Source organism: Carassius gibelio, chromosome B7 (assembly GCF_023724105.1).
Source record: "Carassius gibelio isolate Cgi1373 ecotype wild population from Czech Republic chromosome B7, carGib1.2-hapl.c, whole genome shotgun sequence".
Lineage (NCBI taxonomy): Eukaryota > Metazoa > Chordata > Actinopteri > Cypriniformes > Cyprinidae > Carassius > Carassius gibelio.
Genome location: NC_068402.1, coordinates 6148910 through 6169989, shown reverse-complemented (window position 1 = coordinate 6169989; position 21080 = coordinate 6148910). Strand labels below are relative to the sequence as shown.

Below are 21080 nucleotides of genomic sequence, written 5' to 3'. Positions count from 1 at the left end.
TTTATTCGCATCGAGCATGACTACGCATTGCCCGCTATGGTTCTCCCTACGCTCCCCATCGCCCCTGGGCGTGGATGCGTTAGCTCACACCTGGCCCATGACCAGTCTGTATGCTTTTCCTCCGATTCGTTTGATCCCAGCGGTATTATGCAGAATACGGCGGGACAGAGTGGAACAGCTGCTGCTGGTGGCTCCGCGATGGCACACGCAGCCGTGGTTTGCGGATCTGATCAGTCTGCTAGCGGGCTCTCCGTGGGAGATTCCCATCAGACAGGATTTATTATCACAAGCACAGGGGCTGATTTGGCACCCGAGGCCAGATCTGTGGAAACTGTGGGCGTGGCCACTGAGCGGAGTGCAATAGTATGTCCCGGTCTTTCTGTTGAAACTACTGAGACTATATTGAGTTCTAGAGCAGCTTCTACGAGACGCTTATATGCTTTCAAGTGGAGACTGTTTACAGCCTGGTGTGGCAATCATAATGTGGATCCAGTTTTCTGCCCAGTGGCTTCAGTGCTGGAGTTCCTCCAGGAGCGTTTCTCGGATGGCGTTACACCAGCCACTTTAAAGGTTTACGTGGCAGCCATTTCAGCTTACCACGAATACATAGGCGGTGCCTCTGTGGGGCGTCATCCATTAGTTTCTCGTTTCATACAGGGTGCGCGACGGCTGAGGCCTTTCCGCCCTGTGCGAGTTCCTTCATGGGATTTATCCATTGTGTTGTTAGGTTTATCAGGGCATCCGTTTGAGCCCTTGGAGACCGTCTCAGATAAAATCCTGACACTGAAGACACTTCTTCTCATGGCCTTATCCTCCCTCAAGAGAGTTGGGGATTTACAGGCTCTTTCTGTTTCACCCTCATGCATGGAATTTGCACCAGGCTCTGTGAAGGTGCTGCTGCGGCCCAGGCCTAACTATGTTCCTAAGGTCGCATCTAACCCTTTTCGCTTTCAGCAAGTGGTTCTGGAAGCTTTTTCACCTGCTGAGGCCGGGTCAGGAGATCTAAGTCTTTGCCCTGTGAGAGCTTTAAAGACTTATGTGGATCGCACAGCCCCTTGGCGTGGATCTGACCAGCTGTTTGTCTGCTTTGGACATAAAAGTAAGGGCCATGCAGTTACAAAGCAGCGCATGTCCCATTGGCTGGTGGAGGCAATTTCTTTGGCCTATGAGGCGCGCGGACTCGCATCGCCCTTAGGGGTTAAGGCTCATTCCACTCGAGCTGTAGCTTCTTCTCAAGCTTTTCTCAGTGGCTCTTCTATGGATGATATCTGTGCCGCGGCAGGATGGTCCTCACCGAGCACTTTTATCAAGTCCTACAGCCTGGATGTGAGGATGGCCCCTGGCTCCCGGGTTCTCTCCGCTTGAGCAGTTGCTTCCTCGGATCTCAGTTATCAGGTACGTCAGGCGTTTTGGTATATCGTTCCCATACGTGGTGACGTCACCGCAGCATCGAAGTGACCTATGATAGGGAACATCTCGGTTACGTATGTAACCTTGGTTCCCTGAATAGGGAACGAGATGCTGCGGTTCTGGCCGTTCCGTACCTTGATAACTCTTCATCTTCAGTCATGAAATCTGAGCGAAATGGCGCGCTGCACCCAGGTATATCATGCGTGCGCATGCGCAGGGTGGTGCTATGCGCCATTTGGCCAATAGGATTGGCGGGATGGTATAGGGCTTCAGACATTCGTCACACCAGAGGTGTTCCCATACGTGGTGACGTCACCGCAGCATCTCGTTCCCTATTCAGGGAACCAAGGTTACATACATAACCGAGATGTTTTTTTTTTTTTAATAAATGATTCAGATTAATTAAAAAAAAATTCTAGACTTCAGCAATTAACATAAATTTATGTTATTTTGTTTAGGTGTTTGTTCAGAATCGTGATCTCTATTCTCAGTTTATCCAGAATTGTTTAGCTCTAATGCATAGCTTGTATATGTATCATTTTGTTCTATTTAAAGTAATGTATAGAAGGTAGGGCCCGAGAGTGACTCAAGCCCAGGGGCCCCCACCACCCTAAGTCCTGCCCTGGCTGCCAGTGTGGAGTAAGTAGTTGTTCAAAAATGAAAAATTAATCTGCGATCCACTAGTATTCTATCTGAAGAATCGTTTGACCGTCATGAGTGAATCATTCTTTTGAGCCGGTTCCTTTGAATTTATCAAACAGACCGTACTGACTGATTCATTCGCGAATCGACTCTTGAGCTCATTTCACTGACTCAAAGATCCGGTCACAGCGTGCAGTGCGATGCGGTACAAAACCTGAGGTAAACATGGAGTTATAGCACTATATATTCAAACCTTCATGTTAATGATATTTGTAGTTCACTGTGCAGATTACAGATTCTGTATAATATATGTATGTATTTCCATCAGTATTATTGGGTTCAGTATTTTTATTTATTCTGAAAAAAAAAAAAATCCTTATTCAGCAAGGATGCATTCAATTGATCAAGAGTGACAGTAAAGACATTTATAATGTAACAAAATGTTTTTTATTTTTTTATGGCTGTTAGAATTAAGAATTTTCTATTTATCAGTAGGCTATCAGTTAAAATTTATCAGTTTCTACCAATACACAGTACAGCTGCTTTACTTTTGATGACAAGAATAGTAGTACATGTATCAGGAAATACTCTGCTTTAACATTACAACAATAACTTACATTTGTTTTAAATTGTAATACTTAATTATTTTACTACATTTCTTGTGTAATGTGTAATTGTTGTGTAGGAACTTTCTCTAAAAACAGTATTAATATTGGGTCTATATTACTGCTGTACATTCATTAAATTGCATGCTTTCCCATAAACAATAATGTTGTCATATTTTTCTTCCTATTTTACTGTTGCTGTCACCGATTTCTAATTAAAACTAGTTCTAGGAGACATTTTCCCTTACCCAAGAATGAACAATAATATATGTGTATATATATATATATATATATATATATATATATATATATATATATATATATATATATAAATAAACCACGCGTTCAATAATTCACTGATTCTTAGAAAAACAGTGCTTTTATTTCTGATATACTGTGAAAAAATAATTACGTAACATTTTTTAAAAAATATTGAAAAAAAAAAAAAAGAATCAAAGAGAAATAAAATGTAAAAAAAAAAAAAAAAGATAAGTAACTTTTGTTGGACAGCCATGGCCAAAAGTTTTGAGAATGACACAAACATACATTTTTACAAAGCCTCAGTTTTTATGATGGCAATTTGCATATACTCCAGAATGTTATGAAGAGTGATCAGATGAATTGCGATTAACCCTCTTTGCCATGAAAATTAACTTAATCCCAAAAACATTTCCACTGCACTCAGCCCTGGAGCACCTTGCCATGAGGCAAAAGTGATAACTAAGTGGCTCAAGGAACAAAACATTGAAATTTGGGTCCATGGCCAAGAAACTCTCCCATTGAGAACTTGTGGTCAGTCCTCAAGAGGGGGGTGGAAAAACAAAAACTCGCAGAATCTGACAAACTCATTTGATTGCATTGATTATGCAAGAATGGGCTGCCATCAGTCAGGATGTGGCCCAGAAGTTGATTGACAGCATGCCAGGGCGAATTACAGAGGACTTAAAAAAGAAGGGTCAACTCCCCAAATCAGTCTTTGCATAAACTTATTGTAATTGTCAATAAATGACACGTCTTGTCATTATACTTCAGTACACCAAAGTGACATCTGACAAAATGATCCAAGAACTCTCAAGCAGCAGACTTTGTGAAAATGTAACATTTGTGTCATTCTCAAAACTTTTGGCCCTGGCTGTACATCTGTCAAACATTTTTCATCTACCAAGAACAGTACAGTAAGGTCAACGTTTATTTTCTAAGACACAATTATACAGGATACACTCCTACCAGCAGAAGAAAATATTGGAGCAGGAACGTGAGAGAAGTAAATGAATGGATTACATAAAGATTTTCATATCCTCGCACTCAATCCCACACACAAAAACACTCAAACAGTCATCTGCACGCACTCTTCTGGCCTTAAGCCGGTTTAGAAAGTGAGGGAATATAAAAGTCATGTTTTCCTAAGGCCACTCTTTATTTGTTAACTCCTTCATAAAATCCTTCGTCTCGTCTTCATGGAGCTTCAAGTTCTTAGATGGGATGGGGGATGCAAATACTGTCCAGTGGGTCACATATGTCCCACAATTTATCCCCCAGGCCATCAATATAAAGGATGAGAGATTGGCAGCTCAAGCAGGTCATCAAGATGTTTCTGGATCCTCCTCATTGGTATCGTACTGACTTCAATCAAGCTACCATCGTCCTATTTGTACCATACCGAGTCAGAAAGTACCATCGCTACCTTCTTCACGCATTTGAAAACATAGCAATACTGCATTTAAAGAGTGCATCACATTAAATGATGTAAAATAATACTTGAAGTCGGAATTACACATGGGAAAGTATTTACAAGGCTCATTAGAAATGTGGACGAAGACGAAAACTAGTCGCAGAGAGCGAGTACCTCACTGTTCAGAAGGATTGTCTTCATCCTCATGTTTCTCCTTTGTCATCATCGCTTTGATAATGGCATCCTTCAAAACCCGTTGAAGACGTTCATAGCCAAAAAAAAAAGTCTCTGGTCCCCGTAAGGTAGTTTTTTGTAATTGGCGGAAAATAGTTCAAGACGTTTGGCACAAATATCAGGTGTGTGTCTGTGTGAATAAGTGAGTGAAAGACTTTCCGATCTCAAACTTCACTTGAAAGTCTCCTCTGGGCGCGAGACGTTAAAAACCACTCCGGACCTTTGACCTTAAATTAGTTCCAATTTGATCTTTAAGACGAATGTGATAGCAGCCTGATCTTAGATCAGTAAGGGTGAGTTTGGATACCTAAGGCTGGATCAGTTTAAGACCTTCTCTGCTGTTCCCAACCCTCAAAAAAAAAAGAAGAAGAAAAACTCGCGACTAATAAATTCGCAAACAACGATAACAAACAAATCTGCATATTTTTTGTTCGTTGAGGTGAATATCACCCAAATAAAGACTGATACTCTAACGTTGAACCTTTGGTCCAGAATCACTTACAGAAATATGCCAAAAAAAGAAGATATTCGGTAATATTCGAAACATAGAGAGAGAACGCTCTAGCCTAGTGTGCAAATGAGAGATTACATATCGATTATGAGGGTAATCTAAGCTAGAATACTGGAATGCAGTGCAAACATTAACCCCACTACAAAAGCACCATGGAAAAGAGTGGGGCATTCCTGTATATGAATATGTATATAGATTTATATATATATGTATATATTCCATGGTTTTTAACTATTTGTAGGATAGAGAACTAAATGGCTGTCGCTGACCATGTCTGGAAACAGTTAAATGGCTTCCTCAACTTGTCTCCATCACAATGTTGAAATTGAACGGGTAATGTATTTTATTGCAATTCCCAAAAAGTGCTTTTTTAAATCGAGTTGGACCTTTCTGTGCAGATACAACTGCTCTGCTAATGGATCCAGCTGCACTGGAAGGCTAGTAACCTGTTTAGCGAGGTAGCTCAGAAAGCTGGATACCCAGGTAGATGCTCATTTACACACAAAATAATAAAGAATCATCTAGTCTCAAAATAGGTTGCTTTGGTCATCGAGAGTATTGTATGAGTATCGTGTGCTCTTCATTTCCTTTGTAAAATGCAGATCTTCATTTGAGTTATGAATGGAAAAATAAAGATATCTGGATATTTTGTGACATACTGTAGGTAACTGTGTACAGTGGGGTCTAGAAGCCTTCTTTTTTCTAATATTTTAACGTTTAATAATTTTCGAATAAATTGGCCATTTTTTTCAGTTGTTTGCGAATCACTGGATAAATATTAAGATTAAAAATCTTTTAAAAAATTACATTCTTTATAAAAATGCGAAAGGAATTTTTTCAATTTATGTGACTTTTCCAATTCTAGAATTAGGCTGCCTTATACATTATGCGTGTTTTTAAGGCAGCAGGAACCCTGGTTCTTCAAAGAATAAAGTTAGTTTTCCCAATTTTAAGTAGCTGTATCAGACTTTAATGCTTGTTTTTCTTATTTTAAATTATTTTAAGTCATCTTGAGACCTCTTGGAAGTCCCCTGGTTGAGAACCATTGCTTTACCATTTTTAACACATTATTACTATATTTAAATCTATCATACAGGATTCCGCAATTTGTCCAAAACATCTCCAGATTATTCAAAAGATGGTCCATGTCATTCAGCATGATTTGAGGAAGCTTCAAAGAGCAACTTGGGCTTAAATGAAAGCAAGAAAATCTTTTGTAAAAAAACCCTTCTCGTGATCAAATTTTACCTTTGATTAGTGACCTATAATTGTGTAGAACTTAAATATTTGGCTTCATTTAGCTTTTCCTGGTTTACATTATTTTTAATCCTGACATTTTTCGGTTTACGTCAAAATTGAAATACGAAAAAATAATAATTTTGGTGGTCTCAGGCTTTTGGGCCCCACTGTATATTGTGCGATTTGTCATTAAATGCCCTTTAAACTGAGCCAAAGTTAAGGAGAGTTGAAGTTGAAGAAGCCATTGAAGAGAATCCATACATGTACTCTATCTCACATGACCATCTCTGACAGAGACCACTGTTAAACAGATAGAAGCCTATAAGAGGCACCCTTCATTTCTCAGGAAGTACCTTTGTGATCATGCTTATTAAAAGCATTCAGGATTTAGTGAACGGTATAAAGATCTTAGAGTCTTTCTTGATTGTGACTTTCGCTTTCAGCTCCTGGAGCTGAGAAATGAACGCCAAGACGCTCCTGCCCTGCCTCCCGTTCTCATTGCTCGGCCTCCGTTTATTCTGAGCTTCTCTTTGTTTGTTCACCCTCCGTATTTATCTCCGTTGCATTCATTATTTCCATCCTGTGTATCTGTGGGAGTGTGTGTACTTATGTGGCCGATATCGGCATAACATCAGCGTAACTGATGTTACGTACAGGTGACGCTTCTCTTTTACACGTGTGTCTGCATCCTCTGTGTGTGTCGGTGGGAATAATCGGAATGCTGGGAGGTGTAGGAGAACCGCGTGGAACTGCCGTACTTCCCAAGTCCAGTCTCTGGGGTTCCGGTTCCGCCTCCTGCACCGATGCCCGGCCCGACTCCATACATCTCATACGACGGGCCGCCTTCTAACGGGGCGAGGCTGGGAGGACCAAAACCCATCCGAAACGTTGGATAGTGCGGGTAGCCGTAATTTTCGTATGCGAGCTGAGCGGTAGAGTCCAACAGGCTGCATTCAGTGGTGAAGTCGCTAGTCTGTGGGCCAGAACTGGGTGGAGGCTGCTGGGACTGTCCGGCGCGGGTGAACGTGTTGAATTGGGCGTAGCTGTTGTGCGAGAGTCTAGAGGGAGGGCGAGGGTCGTAGCAGCCCGCTCGGGACCCCGGAGCCAAGCTGCTCGGTGTTCCCGGACCTGCTGTAGCTCCAGGAGCTCCTGAGCCACTGCTCACAACGGCTGCAGCGCCCCCTGGCTGTCCGGAGGTGCGATAGTCTGAGTAGTGCATGGATCGGGAAGCGGGACGTCCCTCATCATGGGTGGAAGCTCGCACGTTGTAGTAGCCGTTTGTCGGGTCCTGCAAAAGACACATGTTTAGTGTAGCTAATATGTGAACACTCGGTTGTAAGTACATTTAAAATTCTCTTTAACAATAAGGCAAAAACAAACATGCTTTGTTGTAATACTGTTGGTGTTTTATAATGAATGCTGCATTCCAGAGGTGGCACTGAAGATGAATTAAATTAATCAAAAGTGACTGTAAAGACTTTAACATTGTCACATACTGTTTCGAATAAACGCTGATCTTTTGAACTTTCTATTCATCAAATAATCCTAAAAAAAATGTATCACGGTTTTCACAAATATTAAACAGCACATATGGTTTAAAAATTCGGAATAATGATAAATGTTACTTGAGGCACCAAATCAGCATAATAGATGATAGAATGATTTCTGAAGCATCATGTGACACTGAAGACAATAATGTAGACTAGTAATGGCTACTGAAAATTCAGCTTAAAAAAAAACCTTTTGGAAATATTTTCCCGCATTCATTTTCTCCATAGGGCTTTAAAAAAAATCAATATAGAGTTTTAAGCTATGAACCGATCCTAACAAGCCAGTTTAATGAATAACACTGCAAGCTTAAATTTGAAACAAAAAGCATTTGGAAATTAGGGTAGAAAGATCATAACATACCATAAATTTATAGCAAAAAATCTTAATGGAGAAATATTAGGGAGACTTGATTATTCTCTATCATACTCTGATTGCTGGGTTTAATATTATTTGTAGTCAAGTTCTTCACAGGGAATTCGACAAATTAGCATGTTTTATTACAAAATGAAGTTAAAAATCACACTTATGGTTTCTACAGCAGCATATCCTAACCAAAAACAATCTTGGACCTAATGCTTGGTCTTTTAAGAAAGGTTAACAGGATGTGGCTAATTTTCCTTCAGAGTAACGAATAGGATTTTTACACATGGGACCCGACTGTTGAGATCTATAGAAGCTGCATGCTTCAGTAAAACAAAGTACAGGTCATATATCACTTATATTAGTTTGTGCAGAAGCATCGGTGTGTCTGTTCACCTTGAGCTCATAGTCCTGGCGCGTGTCCAGTGTGTCACTGCGTAACTCCTGTTTGAGGTCAATGTCATCTTTAAAAGGCTGGGAGGAGGGAGAGAGGGTCACAGAAGGTAAAAACTAAACCATAAACGACAAGAGAGCAACCAAGAAGGGGAGAGAGAGGCAACGTAAGAGGGGAGGAAAACCAACGGGAGATAAGAGGAGGAGAAGAGAAGAAGGATATAAAGGAACAGAGGGAGGTTGAGAGAGAAAAAGGATTACTTTTACAGCTTTGGAAATGTTATTTTAGAGGAAATACATTAGAGGGAGATGATTAGTTAAAAGATAGAAGCGTCTTTGTTATGTGTTGGTTATTATATACGGAAATCATTGTGTGACACAAGTGTTAGTAAAATAATACTGAATAATGTTAGGGACAATTTGTTAACAGATCAAATCTTTTGATCGATTTTTGTAAATTTCAGTGTTATCTAGTGTCAATTTTTAATAATAAAAAAGTGAATTTCAGAGCATTTCAGTGCTGTTGTATAATCTTCAGAAGATTCACAATCACCACCGGCAAAAGACACAACATTACATCAAGATACTTAGTATTAGCACAGTAAAATTAATCATTAAAAATATGCATTTAATTAACAATATAGCATTATATAAAACAAAATGCAGCTAAACCAAACTGTTAATGAGTTTTATCTTAAAGCAAAACTGAATAATTAGAAAAAAAAAACAAATGTTTTCAGGATCATATTTAATTTGAAATAATTCAAGTTTTATGTTTGGTGTTAAAAGCTTCAAGTCTCAAAGTCCCTCTCCATCCTTCAGTTATTGCTGTGTGTGTGTTGTCAGAATGACTCACGGAGTACATGGCCTTCACCATGCGTGTGGCAGTGGAGACGCTCCCCGAGTCTTCCTCCAGGCTGTGGGTCTCTTTGTTTATGGTCTCTACCTTGATATCTGGCTTGCCCAGCGTGACCCCTCGACGACCTGAAGAGTAAACATCTGATTTATCACAAGTGTTTGTGGCTATTATTGATGTTCATAAATATGGCTAAATATGCCCTTGGATTTTGTGAGACAATTTTACTTCTTAAAGGCTTCTTAAAGACAAACTCTGCATGTCGCTCAGAGCTTCAGCATATTGTCGGGTTAAATTAGGTGATGTTTACACAACTCACAAGACAGGCTGAGAAATTATTTTAATGATAAGAAATGTATAAAACAATACTTTTAATAATATGGTTAAATCAGTTACATTACTGTTCAAAAGTCTGGGGTCAGAAAACGTTTTTTGAAGTTTTAATCCCAGAATGATGCATTCAATTAAAAATTACAATCAACAATGACTATAAAATTTTAAATTATTCAGTGCTGTTTTTTTTTACTTTCAATCCATCAAAGAAAGAATCCTGAAAAAAAATACCCTACCCTAATCGTTGTGAAAAAAAATTAAGAACAAGAAAGCTCAGTGTCATTTGTAGATTTGTATCAGTGATCTTTGATAACTTACTTCCTTTGCGTTGCCGATACAAAAACATCACTAACGCTAGTAAACACAGGATAAGCAGAATCGAACAGCCGATGGTGACTCCTGCAATGATCCCAACCGGCACTATTTCTACGCCAATGAAAAAGACAAAAAGAAAGATAAGCACCACGATGCATTTTTTCATTTTTAGACAGAATAGGATAGTTATGAAGGCAAAAGGAAAGAGGGAATGTTATTGTGATATGATGTGTGCCATAAAACAACTGCTCTGTGGCTTTAATGTAGCAGTATAAATGGACTTACATACTGTATATTAAACAGAGCGAGCACTCCTAACCTGAGCTGATGTGACATGAAGCAGATTTAGGTGATTCCATTCAAGCTATTTATTATTGAAGGCTGTGCTCTTTTACTTCAGTAGAGCACTCTACTGTACTCTGAAGATGATGCAGTGTACAGTGAATTTTTGAAGACATAAACTGTACAAAGTTTCATGACTAATGGACTAAACTGTACCTTATATCTAAAACACTTTCTTTGTTTGATGCCAGACTGACCACACAAATGATTTTAATATCACAAATATCAATTTTACTGAAAATCACACGATTGTCCTAAAAGAAGTATGGGTGTGCACATGCAGGCACATATCCTCACCGGTCTCTTTCAGTGTGATGATCATGGTGCCAGGTCCGAATGAATTCCAGGCAGTGCAGTTGTATGTGGACTGGAAGTCTGACTCCATCACGTTGTTGATGGTGAGGGTGGACAGCACTGCACCGCCCTTTGTGCTCGGTTTGCTCTGTTCTACTGTGTATCGTTCTAATAGGGTCCCCTTCTCTTTTTCCCACACATTTTCCTTCCATGCCCACACCTGGGACAAACACACAACAAACAAACACATCACTCACATGGACTTCACATAAATCTCTAGTATGTGTCAGCGATGGTTTGCAGGTTCAAGATGACACAGATAATTATTCTCTCTCTTTATATAAATAAATAATTATACATACTTAAACCCTTAAACTCCTAAAGGATCTGTTCATTTGCAGAAAGTAAAAACTAGAAATACATTTGGAAAATATACAACAATCTTTATTTGGATCCACAAAATGCTTCAGTCACTTATCTTCTTGGGCTCCACATGAAAATATAAAAATACATAAAAGAAATAAAACAATTTATAATATAACAATAATAATAAAAACACACATATTTATATTTCATTTTCATCTTCAGACACTGCACAATTGAATAATGGCTTCCTAAAATCTTTGCCATCACAGAACGAAAATAAATTAAAATATTAAAATAGACACCAATTATTTTAAAAACCTTTCAGCTTCTACTGTATTTTTGATCAAATAAATGCAGACTTAAAAAAATAAATTATATATATATATATATTATTTCAAGCTTTTGACTCTGTTATAAGTTTGTACATATAATGAAATTTCCAAAGGAAAATCATTTAAAATTCTATCAAGTAATGGCTGAGAAATGAATAGTATAAAATTTTACAAAAACAAAAAAAATCTGCAGTGGCAGTTCCTGCAAGAAGCAAATGGACCAAAAACAAACCGTACAGTACAACATAATCTGTACATATCATTCAGGAGTGAAAAAATAAATCCTTTATAAATATTTAGGATTTAAAAAGCATATTCAAAAATTCACCTGAACTGTATCTGCTTCATATCGCCTGCATGAACACATATTTCACACCGGCAATGGAATAAATGGCCTTTCCGTGCTGGATAATGGTGAGAAAGCACCAGTTCTCCTCTCAGAACCAGTAAAACGGTTGTATTATTAATGCAGAGCTGTGAGAATATTTAAAAATGCATAGCTCCACATGTCCAAGGTAAGCTTCCATTTACTTCACAATCCAAGACATTAGAAAAGGCTACGGCATTAAAGAACGACTTCTCTGTTCCCATATTTCATATTTTATAAATCTCATCCTGAAGATGCATCAGGACTGAGCTGCGCGTCATTTTAGATTAGAATCACTTGTAGTTCAGAGAAGAGAGGCATCTGAAAGTAGCTGCACATATGAAGCTACAGCACAACCATCTACAGAAGAGCGTGTTACTTTGAGCTCAGGCCTAGTTTGAGTTCATCTTAATCTGAAAACTCAAGAAACTGGTTTAAGATGAGCTCATCTGTTTTCTAAGGCCAAAACTATATTTTGAAACCAGCTTTCCTATGGGTATCCAGACGGTGAATTATAAGAAAAGGGTAAAATATCAGTTGTTAGAACCATTTAGGAACATTTTTGTACAATTCTGTGGAAAGCTGCATGCATGTTAATGCAGGTCATTTGTAATGAACTTACAATCTTGTCAGGAGGAGGGGTGCTGGCAATATAACACTTGACTTCCCCTCTCTCCCCTCGAACTGCAGTCTGGACCGGTTCGCTTGAGATGATGGGTGGACCTGCTCAAAAAAAAAAAACAGTCCAAAACAAAAGGCATAAACAACAGAAACTATATCACCTTATAGCATTATTTATTTTAGTAACTTAAAGCTTGATAAATCACTAAATGCAAAGCCAAATACTGATAAACACTTTGAAAGCTGCATGGTTTAAAAAAAGCGTTTTATCATTTCCTTGTACAACAAGATAAAAGAGCTGTACTGACCGTTGACGGTGAGTGTGACCTCGGTCTCGCCGACTCCGATCCTAGGCACGATGGCCTTACACACATACTGACCAGCATCTGCCTGACTAACGGACTTCAGATAGAGCTGGTTATTATTACTCAAAACCTGTGCATTAGACAGAGAGGGAGACAGAGAGAGGGGGAAAAAAGATAAAAGTGCTCTGTTCACTGTAGACATGATCTAAAAAGAAACAGCTTCAACATCAAAACACAGTTGGAAGGTAAATGTGGAAGAGAAGCAGAGCCAGGAAAAGAAAGACACTTATGGAGAACACTCACTCACTCATTTCATTGACCAAAAAATAAACTGTAGAGAAAAACGGATATCCTATATCCTATAGCCTATATCTTCATGAGAGAGAGGAACACGTAATAGGAAGTAGCTTCTCCTGAACAGATCCACAGGGGAATAGTTTGCTCACCATACTTGAACCCTTTTTTGTCCAGGTTAGTGTGAGGGGAGGATTTCCTGCCCACTTGCAATTTAAAGTGACGTCCGAGTCCACATCCACCGTTACTGGTTTAGGCTCTACGACCAGGATAGGGCCGACTGCATGAAAGAGTAAAAAAAAAAAAAAGTCCGGTTTTTGCATTTAATATGATTATTCATATGGCAACTATGATTCGTTCATAGTTCAACAAAAGATGTAGATACAGTAGATAGATTCTAGACTAGGTTGCATTTCTGAAGTTAAGACTCACAGTGGACGTCGACGAGTATGCTGACGTTTGTGTTGCCCACGGCATTGAACACTTGGCAGGACACAGGCTCAGTGAAGAAAGAGTGATCAGCCTTGGTGACAAAAACACGTTCTCTCGCCCCCTGTATGACCACACCTCCCTTTGCCCACCTAGCAAAGCCAAAAAGAGCCAATCAGCGACGCCAAAGCAGATATGAAGAGAAAAGAATTTAAGGGTCGACTGCCTTAGATATATGGGGCCTAATACTACTTAAAGGATGTCTTTATCTCCCTGATAGAACAAGTCGTTCATTTTTCATCTCACAGAATGTAAAAGGAACCACTTTTAGCATCACATTTAGTAAGAGACATACTTGTAACCCATAACAGGTGGGTTGGCAGTGGCTTGGCAGGTGAAGGTCACTCTCTCTCCTTCCAGTACGGAGCGAGGCTCAATGGATAACGTCACCACCGGTGGGTCTGCAGAGGGCATGCAGAATACAGAAATAAGCCGTGGACATTCATTAGACCAAAGGCAAGTTGAAGGACTGAGGGTAAGGAGCTGGAGTGGATGAGGAAGTCAACGCAAGGGAAAGAATCACGGTTCCTCCTAATGGTTCGTGCTATCATCTTAAAGGGGCTTTAACCTCTTAGAAGGGTTTCATGTGCTATACTTTGTAAAGCTGCTTTAGTACAGTTATTGCATATTGTGGGTTGAGAAGACGGTCAGTGAATGCATCACCGACTGGCCAGATGTGGGAGGTCATTTCTTTTCCGACACTGTAAGATATGTTTAGTCTGTGCTTCATGTGGTTTTATTCAAGCCGATTATTTAATATGACTGAATCTACCTGACTAAATTAGGTTCCACCAACAAAAGGGTTAGATCAAACAGAAATAGATATTTGAGGGAAACAATTGCCCTGTATATATAAAAGAGCCCTGTATATATAAATATGTGATGTTTCTGAAAGAAGTCTATTGTGCATCTCCTAGTGATGCATTTACTTGATCGAAAATACAGTAAACACTCAATTATTGTGAAATATTATAACAACATAGAATAATTGTTTTCTATTTTAAATGTCTTTTAAAATGCACTTTATTCCTGTGATTATAAAGCAGATTTTTTTTAGCCGCCTTTTTTATCCAGTCTTCAGTGATTATTCATATATGCTGATTTGGTGCTGAAGAAACGTTTATTATTATCATCAAAGTTAAAAAAAAACGGTTACAGTAGTGCTTCAGATTTTTTTATGTAAACTGTAAACCTTTTTTTAAGATTCTTTCTATTCATCTAAAAAAAAAAGAAGACTTTAACATAATGATATTCATTATATAAAAAAAATAAAATAAAAAAAAATAATAAAAATAAATAAAAATAAAAATAAAATAAAATAAAATAAAATAAAATAAAATAAAATAAAATAAAATAAAATAAAATAAAATATATTGCTACCACAGGCTTCCTTATTGATGAGACGTTGGCTCTTCTCTCTTTCCTTGTAAATGTTACTGAAACTGGAAAGGGTTTTAGACTTACGGTGTACGTTGAGGGTGATAGTGGCCCGTTTGCCCATCGGCACGGCCAGGTTAGTAGCGACACAGGTGAAGTTCTTCCCCGTGTCTGTGTCTACTGGTGAAATGGGCAGGTAACTGCGAGTGGTCACGCGTTTCCTGTCTGAAAGCACCTCCTGCATAACAAAAAGACACGGAGCATATCAAAACCTCTGTGCTTGAGTACATACAGTAAGCTATCACATACCCACAAACTCATACATGTTTTGCATTACATTTACATTTATTCTCATGAGTGTGTGTGTGTGTGTCTCACCGTGGTGCTGACGGCCCCCTCTATCGGCAGGCCGTCTTTCTGCCACTCTATGACAGAGGCGGGTTTGGCTCCGCGGGACACACAGCTCATGTTGTATGGGACCCCTGCTGTGAGGAGGATCTCCGGGGCCCCCTCAATCACCGGCTCATCGGGAGGAACTACACAAACATACACACCAGTTCACTTATTAATAGCAACATCTCATAAATCTATTCATTTCAGAACACATTAACCCCTTCATTCCATCACAGCAAACATCTAAAGCCGCAGGCTTTTCGCATGCACTGACCATCCAAACACACAGCACTCACTGAGGACGGTGAGTTTGGCCCGTCGCGAGCGCAGCGCTGCCTCCGTGGCCTGGCACTCGTAGAGAGAGTCGTCTGAGAGCTCGGCAGCAGAGATCTCCAAATTATACTGCCCAACATCCACCAGCCGCAACACTCGATACCGCGGCCAGGCTGCAAGAGACATGCACACACAGACCACAGCTCGCCACTTTTAGTGATGATTTAAAGACAGACAGTCTTCATTTCAACACAATTATACACTAAACCAAGAAAAATGAGTGGTCAGATTGGTTTTTAGCATGTTGCTATGTGGTTTCTTTATGCTTGCTGCTATTAAAAGTTATGAGTAGTTGTTCAAAACTAATTTCTTAAAGGACTAGAAATTAAATAATAAGCAAAACTTTTAATTTTAACATGCAAGATGTAATGTTTTTTTGTGTTTGTGAAAAAAGGCTACCTTTAAATCTCATATTCTTCTTTAAAGAAATCGAAAGATTTTTCTTTTCATCCATTTTGCTCAGACAAGAAACAGCCATCAACCAACCACTTGATTTTTGTTATCAATCTGCTTCAAAAATAGTATGAGACATACATGCTTGATTTACTTAGAGATGTGAGATTTGCAAAGAAATAAACCTTGCTCTTAGCAGCAGTACCAGTGACGTTTGCCTACTGGCAAGGGGAAAAACTGAGTTTTCCACCACTGAGTGGCAGTAGAGTTTGTGTGATGTATGCTAGCGCTATGACATGGACATTTCCAGCTTCTGCTGCAAGAGAAATGACAAAAATTCTGCTGTGAATTACATCACGCTTCCCCAACCCACACAGTGGGATTGAGTTATCAGTGTGTGCAGTGCGCTTGTCTTTCTGTGTGTGCACATATGTGTACGTGTGTGTGTGTGTGTGTGTGTGTGTGTGTGTGTGTGTGTGTGTGTGACTGCAGGATATGTTCGCATGCTTTTATATGAAAGCCACGGGGACAACCCAGTGAAGCATCACAGTGTAAATACAACTACACTGAGTCAAAGTGAGAGAGAGAGAGAGCGAGAGAGAGAGAGAGAAATCTTCCTCATGCAATCTGACGAATCTGACGAATGCAGCAAATGTAGTTTATTAGGTCCACATTTATCTATTTATAATGGCAGAGGTTAAAAATACCACATCCTGCCCTCACTATTCTCTTGACAGTCCACGAGGAGTGAGAAAAGATGAGCTAGTGGAGCAGAAAGCAAAAGAGCAAAGGGGAAGAGAGGACAAAAGTGAGACAGAAAACAAGCAAACAGGGAAACACCGAAAACAGTTAGAAAGATGACAATCCTACATTTTATAGTAAACATTGATAGCCTGAATACACTGTAAGTCACTTTGGATAAAAGTGTCTGCTAAATGCATAAATGTAAATTAAAATTGTAAATTAAAATTAAAATTAAATTATATATATATATATATATATATATATATATATATATATATATACTAAATAAGCATTAGTTATTAATGTACTAACATGAATTATCAAGTTATAGTATAAGATATTAATATTAGTTTTTATATATTTATTTTATTTTAAAAAAATGATTCATGGGTCAGTGTTTTTTTAAGTTTGTGATCAATTTCAGCACTTTTTAGTTTTTTTTCAGTATCAATTTAAAAACTATCGGCTGATTAATCGGTATTAGGTACAACCTAGTTATCATTATCGGTAAAATCCACTATTGGTCAACCTCTACTGTGCTGCTAAGCTTTTTTTGTGTGTGTGTTGCTACATGATTGCTTTGGTATTCTGAGTGGTTTTAGTGTGTTTTTACCTGGTTAAAGAGAATATAAAAATTTGAAAAAACAAACCAGGAAACGTGGAAAATAGTTAGAGAAGAAACTGAAAGTGTGTACAAAGAAAAACTGAAAAGTACAGAAAGAAAGAAAGAAAGATAGAAAGAAAGAGGTTAAGCAGTTGCTAAAGCATCCTGGGACAAAAGTTAGAAAGAAAACAGGCAAACATGGAAAACATGAAAGACCAAGTATGAAGAGTGAAAAAGAGAAAAGCACATAAATACAGAAAGAAAGAATGAGCTCTGTGTATCACTGACCCTGGAGGTCTTCTCCGATGCCTAAGGCCAGTCCATCCTTGGTCCACTGCACAATGCCCGAATAGTTGAAGACCACGCAGGACAGGACCACCCTCTGGCCCAAAACCACTGACTGGTCTGCAGGCTCCTGAGAGAACCGCGCCGTCCGCACTGAAACACAACAGACAGTCTTCAGTTACTATCAATAATGTCCTGTACAAGCATAACAATAACAATACAATCACTGAGAGAACTGAGCCTCTAATTCAGATGCAGCGAAGGTTAAAATGCAACAATATCATACACAAAATTTGACATTAACATTCTGCTAAACTTCTCCTTTTTCTGTTCCATGGAAGTCAGTCAGTCTATATGACTTGAGTCAACGGTGACTATTAATTTACAGAATTTGAAACTAAAAGTGAGAGTAATAAAAGGTAATATGGTATGTGACAGCCTGAACATAAGCAAGACTGAAACTGCAGCATTACGCCTACATCCACTGAGCAGCTTCTCTTAAAATCACTCTTCTGGGTAAGTCAATGTGGTTTCTTGGAAGAAGAAACGTGTCCCTTGATACCAAATTCCAGACACATTTCTTCACCCGCAAACATGGTATCCACCAGAGTCGCTCTCTTTCTGACACACAGGAGGATATCTGATCCTCCAGACAAGCCCGAGTCTCCAGCTTCAAGAACGGACTTACAATGAAAGCTTTCATTCAGAGCCTGAGTTGTGGATCTCTAATTGGACTCAAATCAAGAATGTTGTAAATTAAGTAAGGGCAACTCATATTTTCCCCGCATTCTTCTTTTCTCCGCTCAATGCTTCTCTCTCTCTTTCTTTCCTCCCTTTTTCCAAGTCCATCAGGAAGCAGTTTGCAACCTTCCTTGTTCTCTTTTTCTTTCTTCCTTTTAAAAAGATTTAAGTTTGTCATCACTTTTATCCACCCTCACATACTTTCTTCTGTAAAACACAAAAAGAGAGCTTGTGAAGTGTGCACGTTTCTCTTTACCATGCACTACAGTATAAGAAACGGGGTCTTGAAGGGATAGTTCACCCTAAAAAATGTGTGTGCATTATGCAAATAATGTTGGAATTTTCATTTTTTGAACTGAACTAACTTTTAAGTTTCAAAGATTGAAAACGACACATCATAGTAATCAGAAAAATAATAAAAGTAGTCCATACAACTTTGCTATTTGATCAGTCTTCCTCTGCGGTGAGTTGAAAAAGTCACTGACCAATCAATCATCTGATTCACGAACAAATCATTCTGTTTTCCTAAACTGGATCAAATGATTCAGGACTCAGTTATATATGAATCACTAGGCCAGATGTTATGATTTTCAGGGAATATTAAAGCAACTTAAATTGTAGTTTGTTTCTATTGTAACTTGCTTCAAACTAGTGTTGTTATTGTCGATTAAAAAACGTTTTCATTAATTGAAATAAAGATTAAATAAAATATATATATATTATAAGAGAAATTCCTCGCCTTATAACTAAATTTAAGGTACTTACTAAGTTTTATTAAGTTTAGGGTACTTTAATAGATATAATTAATACAGAAATAACAATAAATTTATTGGCCGACTTGTATGCATTTCTTTCTTTTGTGCAAAAAAATTAACAAATCATTTTCATTACTTGATAGTTAAAATAAATCAAAATAATATTATATAAAGATATCATAAAAAAGGAAAATTAATTAACTTGACAAAATAACTTTTTTTACACAACTAAAAGTAATAAAAATGACAGCACATAACACAAATACAAATATTTTAAAGGGTAAAATTTAAATACATCAACAAAAGCTTATTCAAAATATCATTAAATACTGTAATGGTGTGTAAATAATGCTAAAACAACACCGTTTCAAACATCATATCACTTTTGTGATAATGTATAGTTCTTTACTGTCGACTATGAAGCCAAGTAATATTGTATGGAAAAGATCAACCAGCACAGTCTTCAGTGTTTCTCTTTTTGTGTTCCTCTTGAGGCATGAAGGCGAGGAAATTATGACAGAATTAACTTTCCCTTTAACTTCACATTCCTATGGGAATCCCTGGTAATGCCATGATCTAGTTTGGGGCGAAATGAACAAGAACGGCCGTTACTTTTGATCCGTTTTGTCATTTTTGCACAATTCCTTGCAGTTTTTTTATCCTTCTTGTTTAAATACATTTTTCTCTCCTCAGCTTTGCCTTCTATTTCTGTGGTCTTCCTCTCTGGATGGAGGGGGTTTGGAGACACGCTGTCACAATCCATTTATCACATTAAATATCAGCCCTCTAGCCCTCTCTTGTTCTCTCGCTCTCTCTCTCTCTCTTCTCTCATCCCTCCAGCGTTCCTCTGTAGGTCCCCATCTCTCTCAGTTTCTTAACAACTGGCATATGCCCACTCATCCCTCTCATGACCCCATCCCTCTCTCTTTCTCTCCATGTCTGTTTCCTCTCCTTCTCGTGCAACATCCGTGATCACTTTGGGTAAATTTAATGAAGGCAAACAAGAGGAAACAATGCTCTAATGGCCATGAAAAACATCATATATTCTGTAGGATAATGCAGTTAATGTGTTAGTCTGGCAACTCCTTTGTGTCATGCGCTTTGAACTTCATAAAATAAAACATTGTCCAAGTACTATTTCAGTTTATTTACTTCATTTTCAAAGGAGTTTATTTAACCTCTGAATTTCTTCTGTAAAAACAATGTTGCTATCATTAACAAAATCACTTTTAAGCTTAACCAAAAATATAAACATTATATGTATAAAAATAAATTATAGAAAATAAAATATTATGCCTTGGTAACTAAATGAAAGCTTAAAAGCTGAAGTTTTAAAATTGCTAACAATAATAATATTAATAATAAAAATACTAAACAAAAGTATAAAAAAAGTACACAAAAAGTGCTAAAATGTAAACATTTAAACTAAAAAAAAAAAAAAAAATAGGTCCTACTTTATATTAGGTGGCCTTAACTACTATGTACTTACATAAAAAAATAAGTACAATGTACTTATTGTGTTCATATTGTATTGTAAAACACTTTTGCTGCTATTGAGGTGGGATAGGGGTAAGGTTAGGGAGAGGGTTGGAGGTATGGGTAAGTTTAAGAGTGGGTTAAGGTGTAAAGTATTGTTCAATAGTGTAATTATAAATGTAATTACAGAAATTAAATACAGATGTAATTACAAGCATTTTTTTGTAAATATAAGTACAATGTAAAAACATGTATGTACACAATAAGTACATTGTACTAAATTATTAATTAAAATGTAAGTACATAGTAGTTAAGGCCACTTAATATAAAGTGGGTCCAAAAAAAAAAAAAAAAAAAATTATATATATATATATTAATTTTTTTTTATTTTTATTTTTTTATAGAGATGTTTTTGTATAAACAATAAAAGCCAATGGAGTTCAAAACA

At 37.9% G+C, this 21080-nt stretch overlaps 1 protein-coding gene across 2 annotated transcripts in view; it reads right to left on the bottom strand.

The window, feature by feature from the left end:
* Positions 1-3828: 3828 nt before the first annotated feature.
* Positions 3829-21080, bottom strand: part of LOC127962217 (kin of IRRE-like protein 1) — a 29309-nt gene continuing 12057 nt past the window's right edge. Inside the window, exons 2-15 of one of the 2 annotated variants that reach the window (XM_052561724.1) lie at positions 17664-17813; positions 15598-15747; positions 15287-15444; positions 14996-15146; positions 13827-13932; positions 13475-13623; positions 13195-13322; positions 12752-12878; positions 12445-12545; positions 10761-10977; positions 10125-10232; positions 9474-9601; positions 8621-8698; positions 3829-7601 (exon numbers count right to left, since the gene is read on the bottom strand). In XM_052561724.1, coding sequence (XP_052417684.1) covers positions 6984-7601; positions 8621-8698; positions 9474-9601; positions 10125-10232; positions 10761-10977; positions 12445-12545; positions 12752-12878; positions 13195-13322; positions 13475-13623; positions 13827-13932; positions 14996-15146; positions 15287-15444; positions 15598-15747; positions 17664-17813 — 2369 coding nt within the window. In that variant the 3' untranslated portion in view covers positions 3829-6983. Of the gene's footprint in view, positions 7602-8620; positions 8735-9473; positions 9602-10124; positions 10233-10760; positions 10978-12444; positions 12546-12751; positions 12879-13194; positions 13323-13474; positions 13624-13826; positions 13933-14995; positions 15147-15286; positions 15445-15597; positions 15748-17663; positions 17814-21080 lie in introns of both variants that reach the window. The other variant, XM_052561723.1, reaches the window with a different exon arrangement.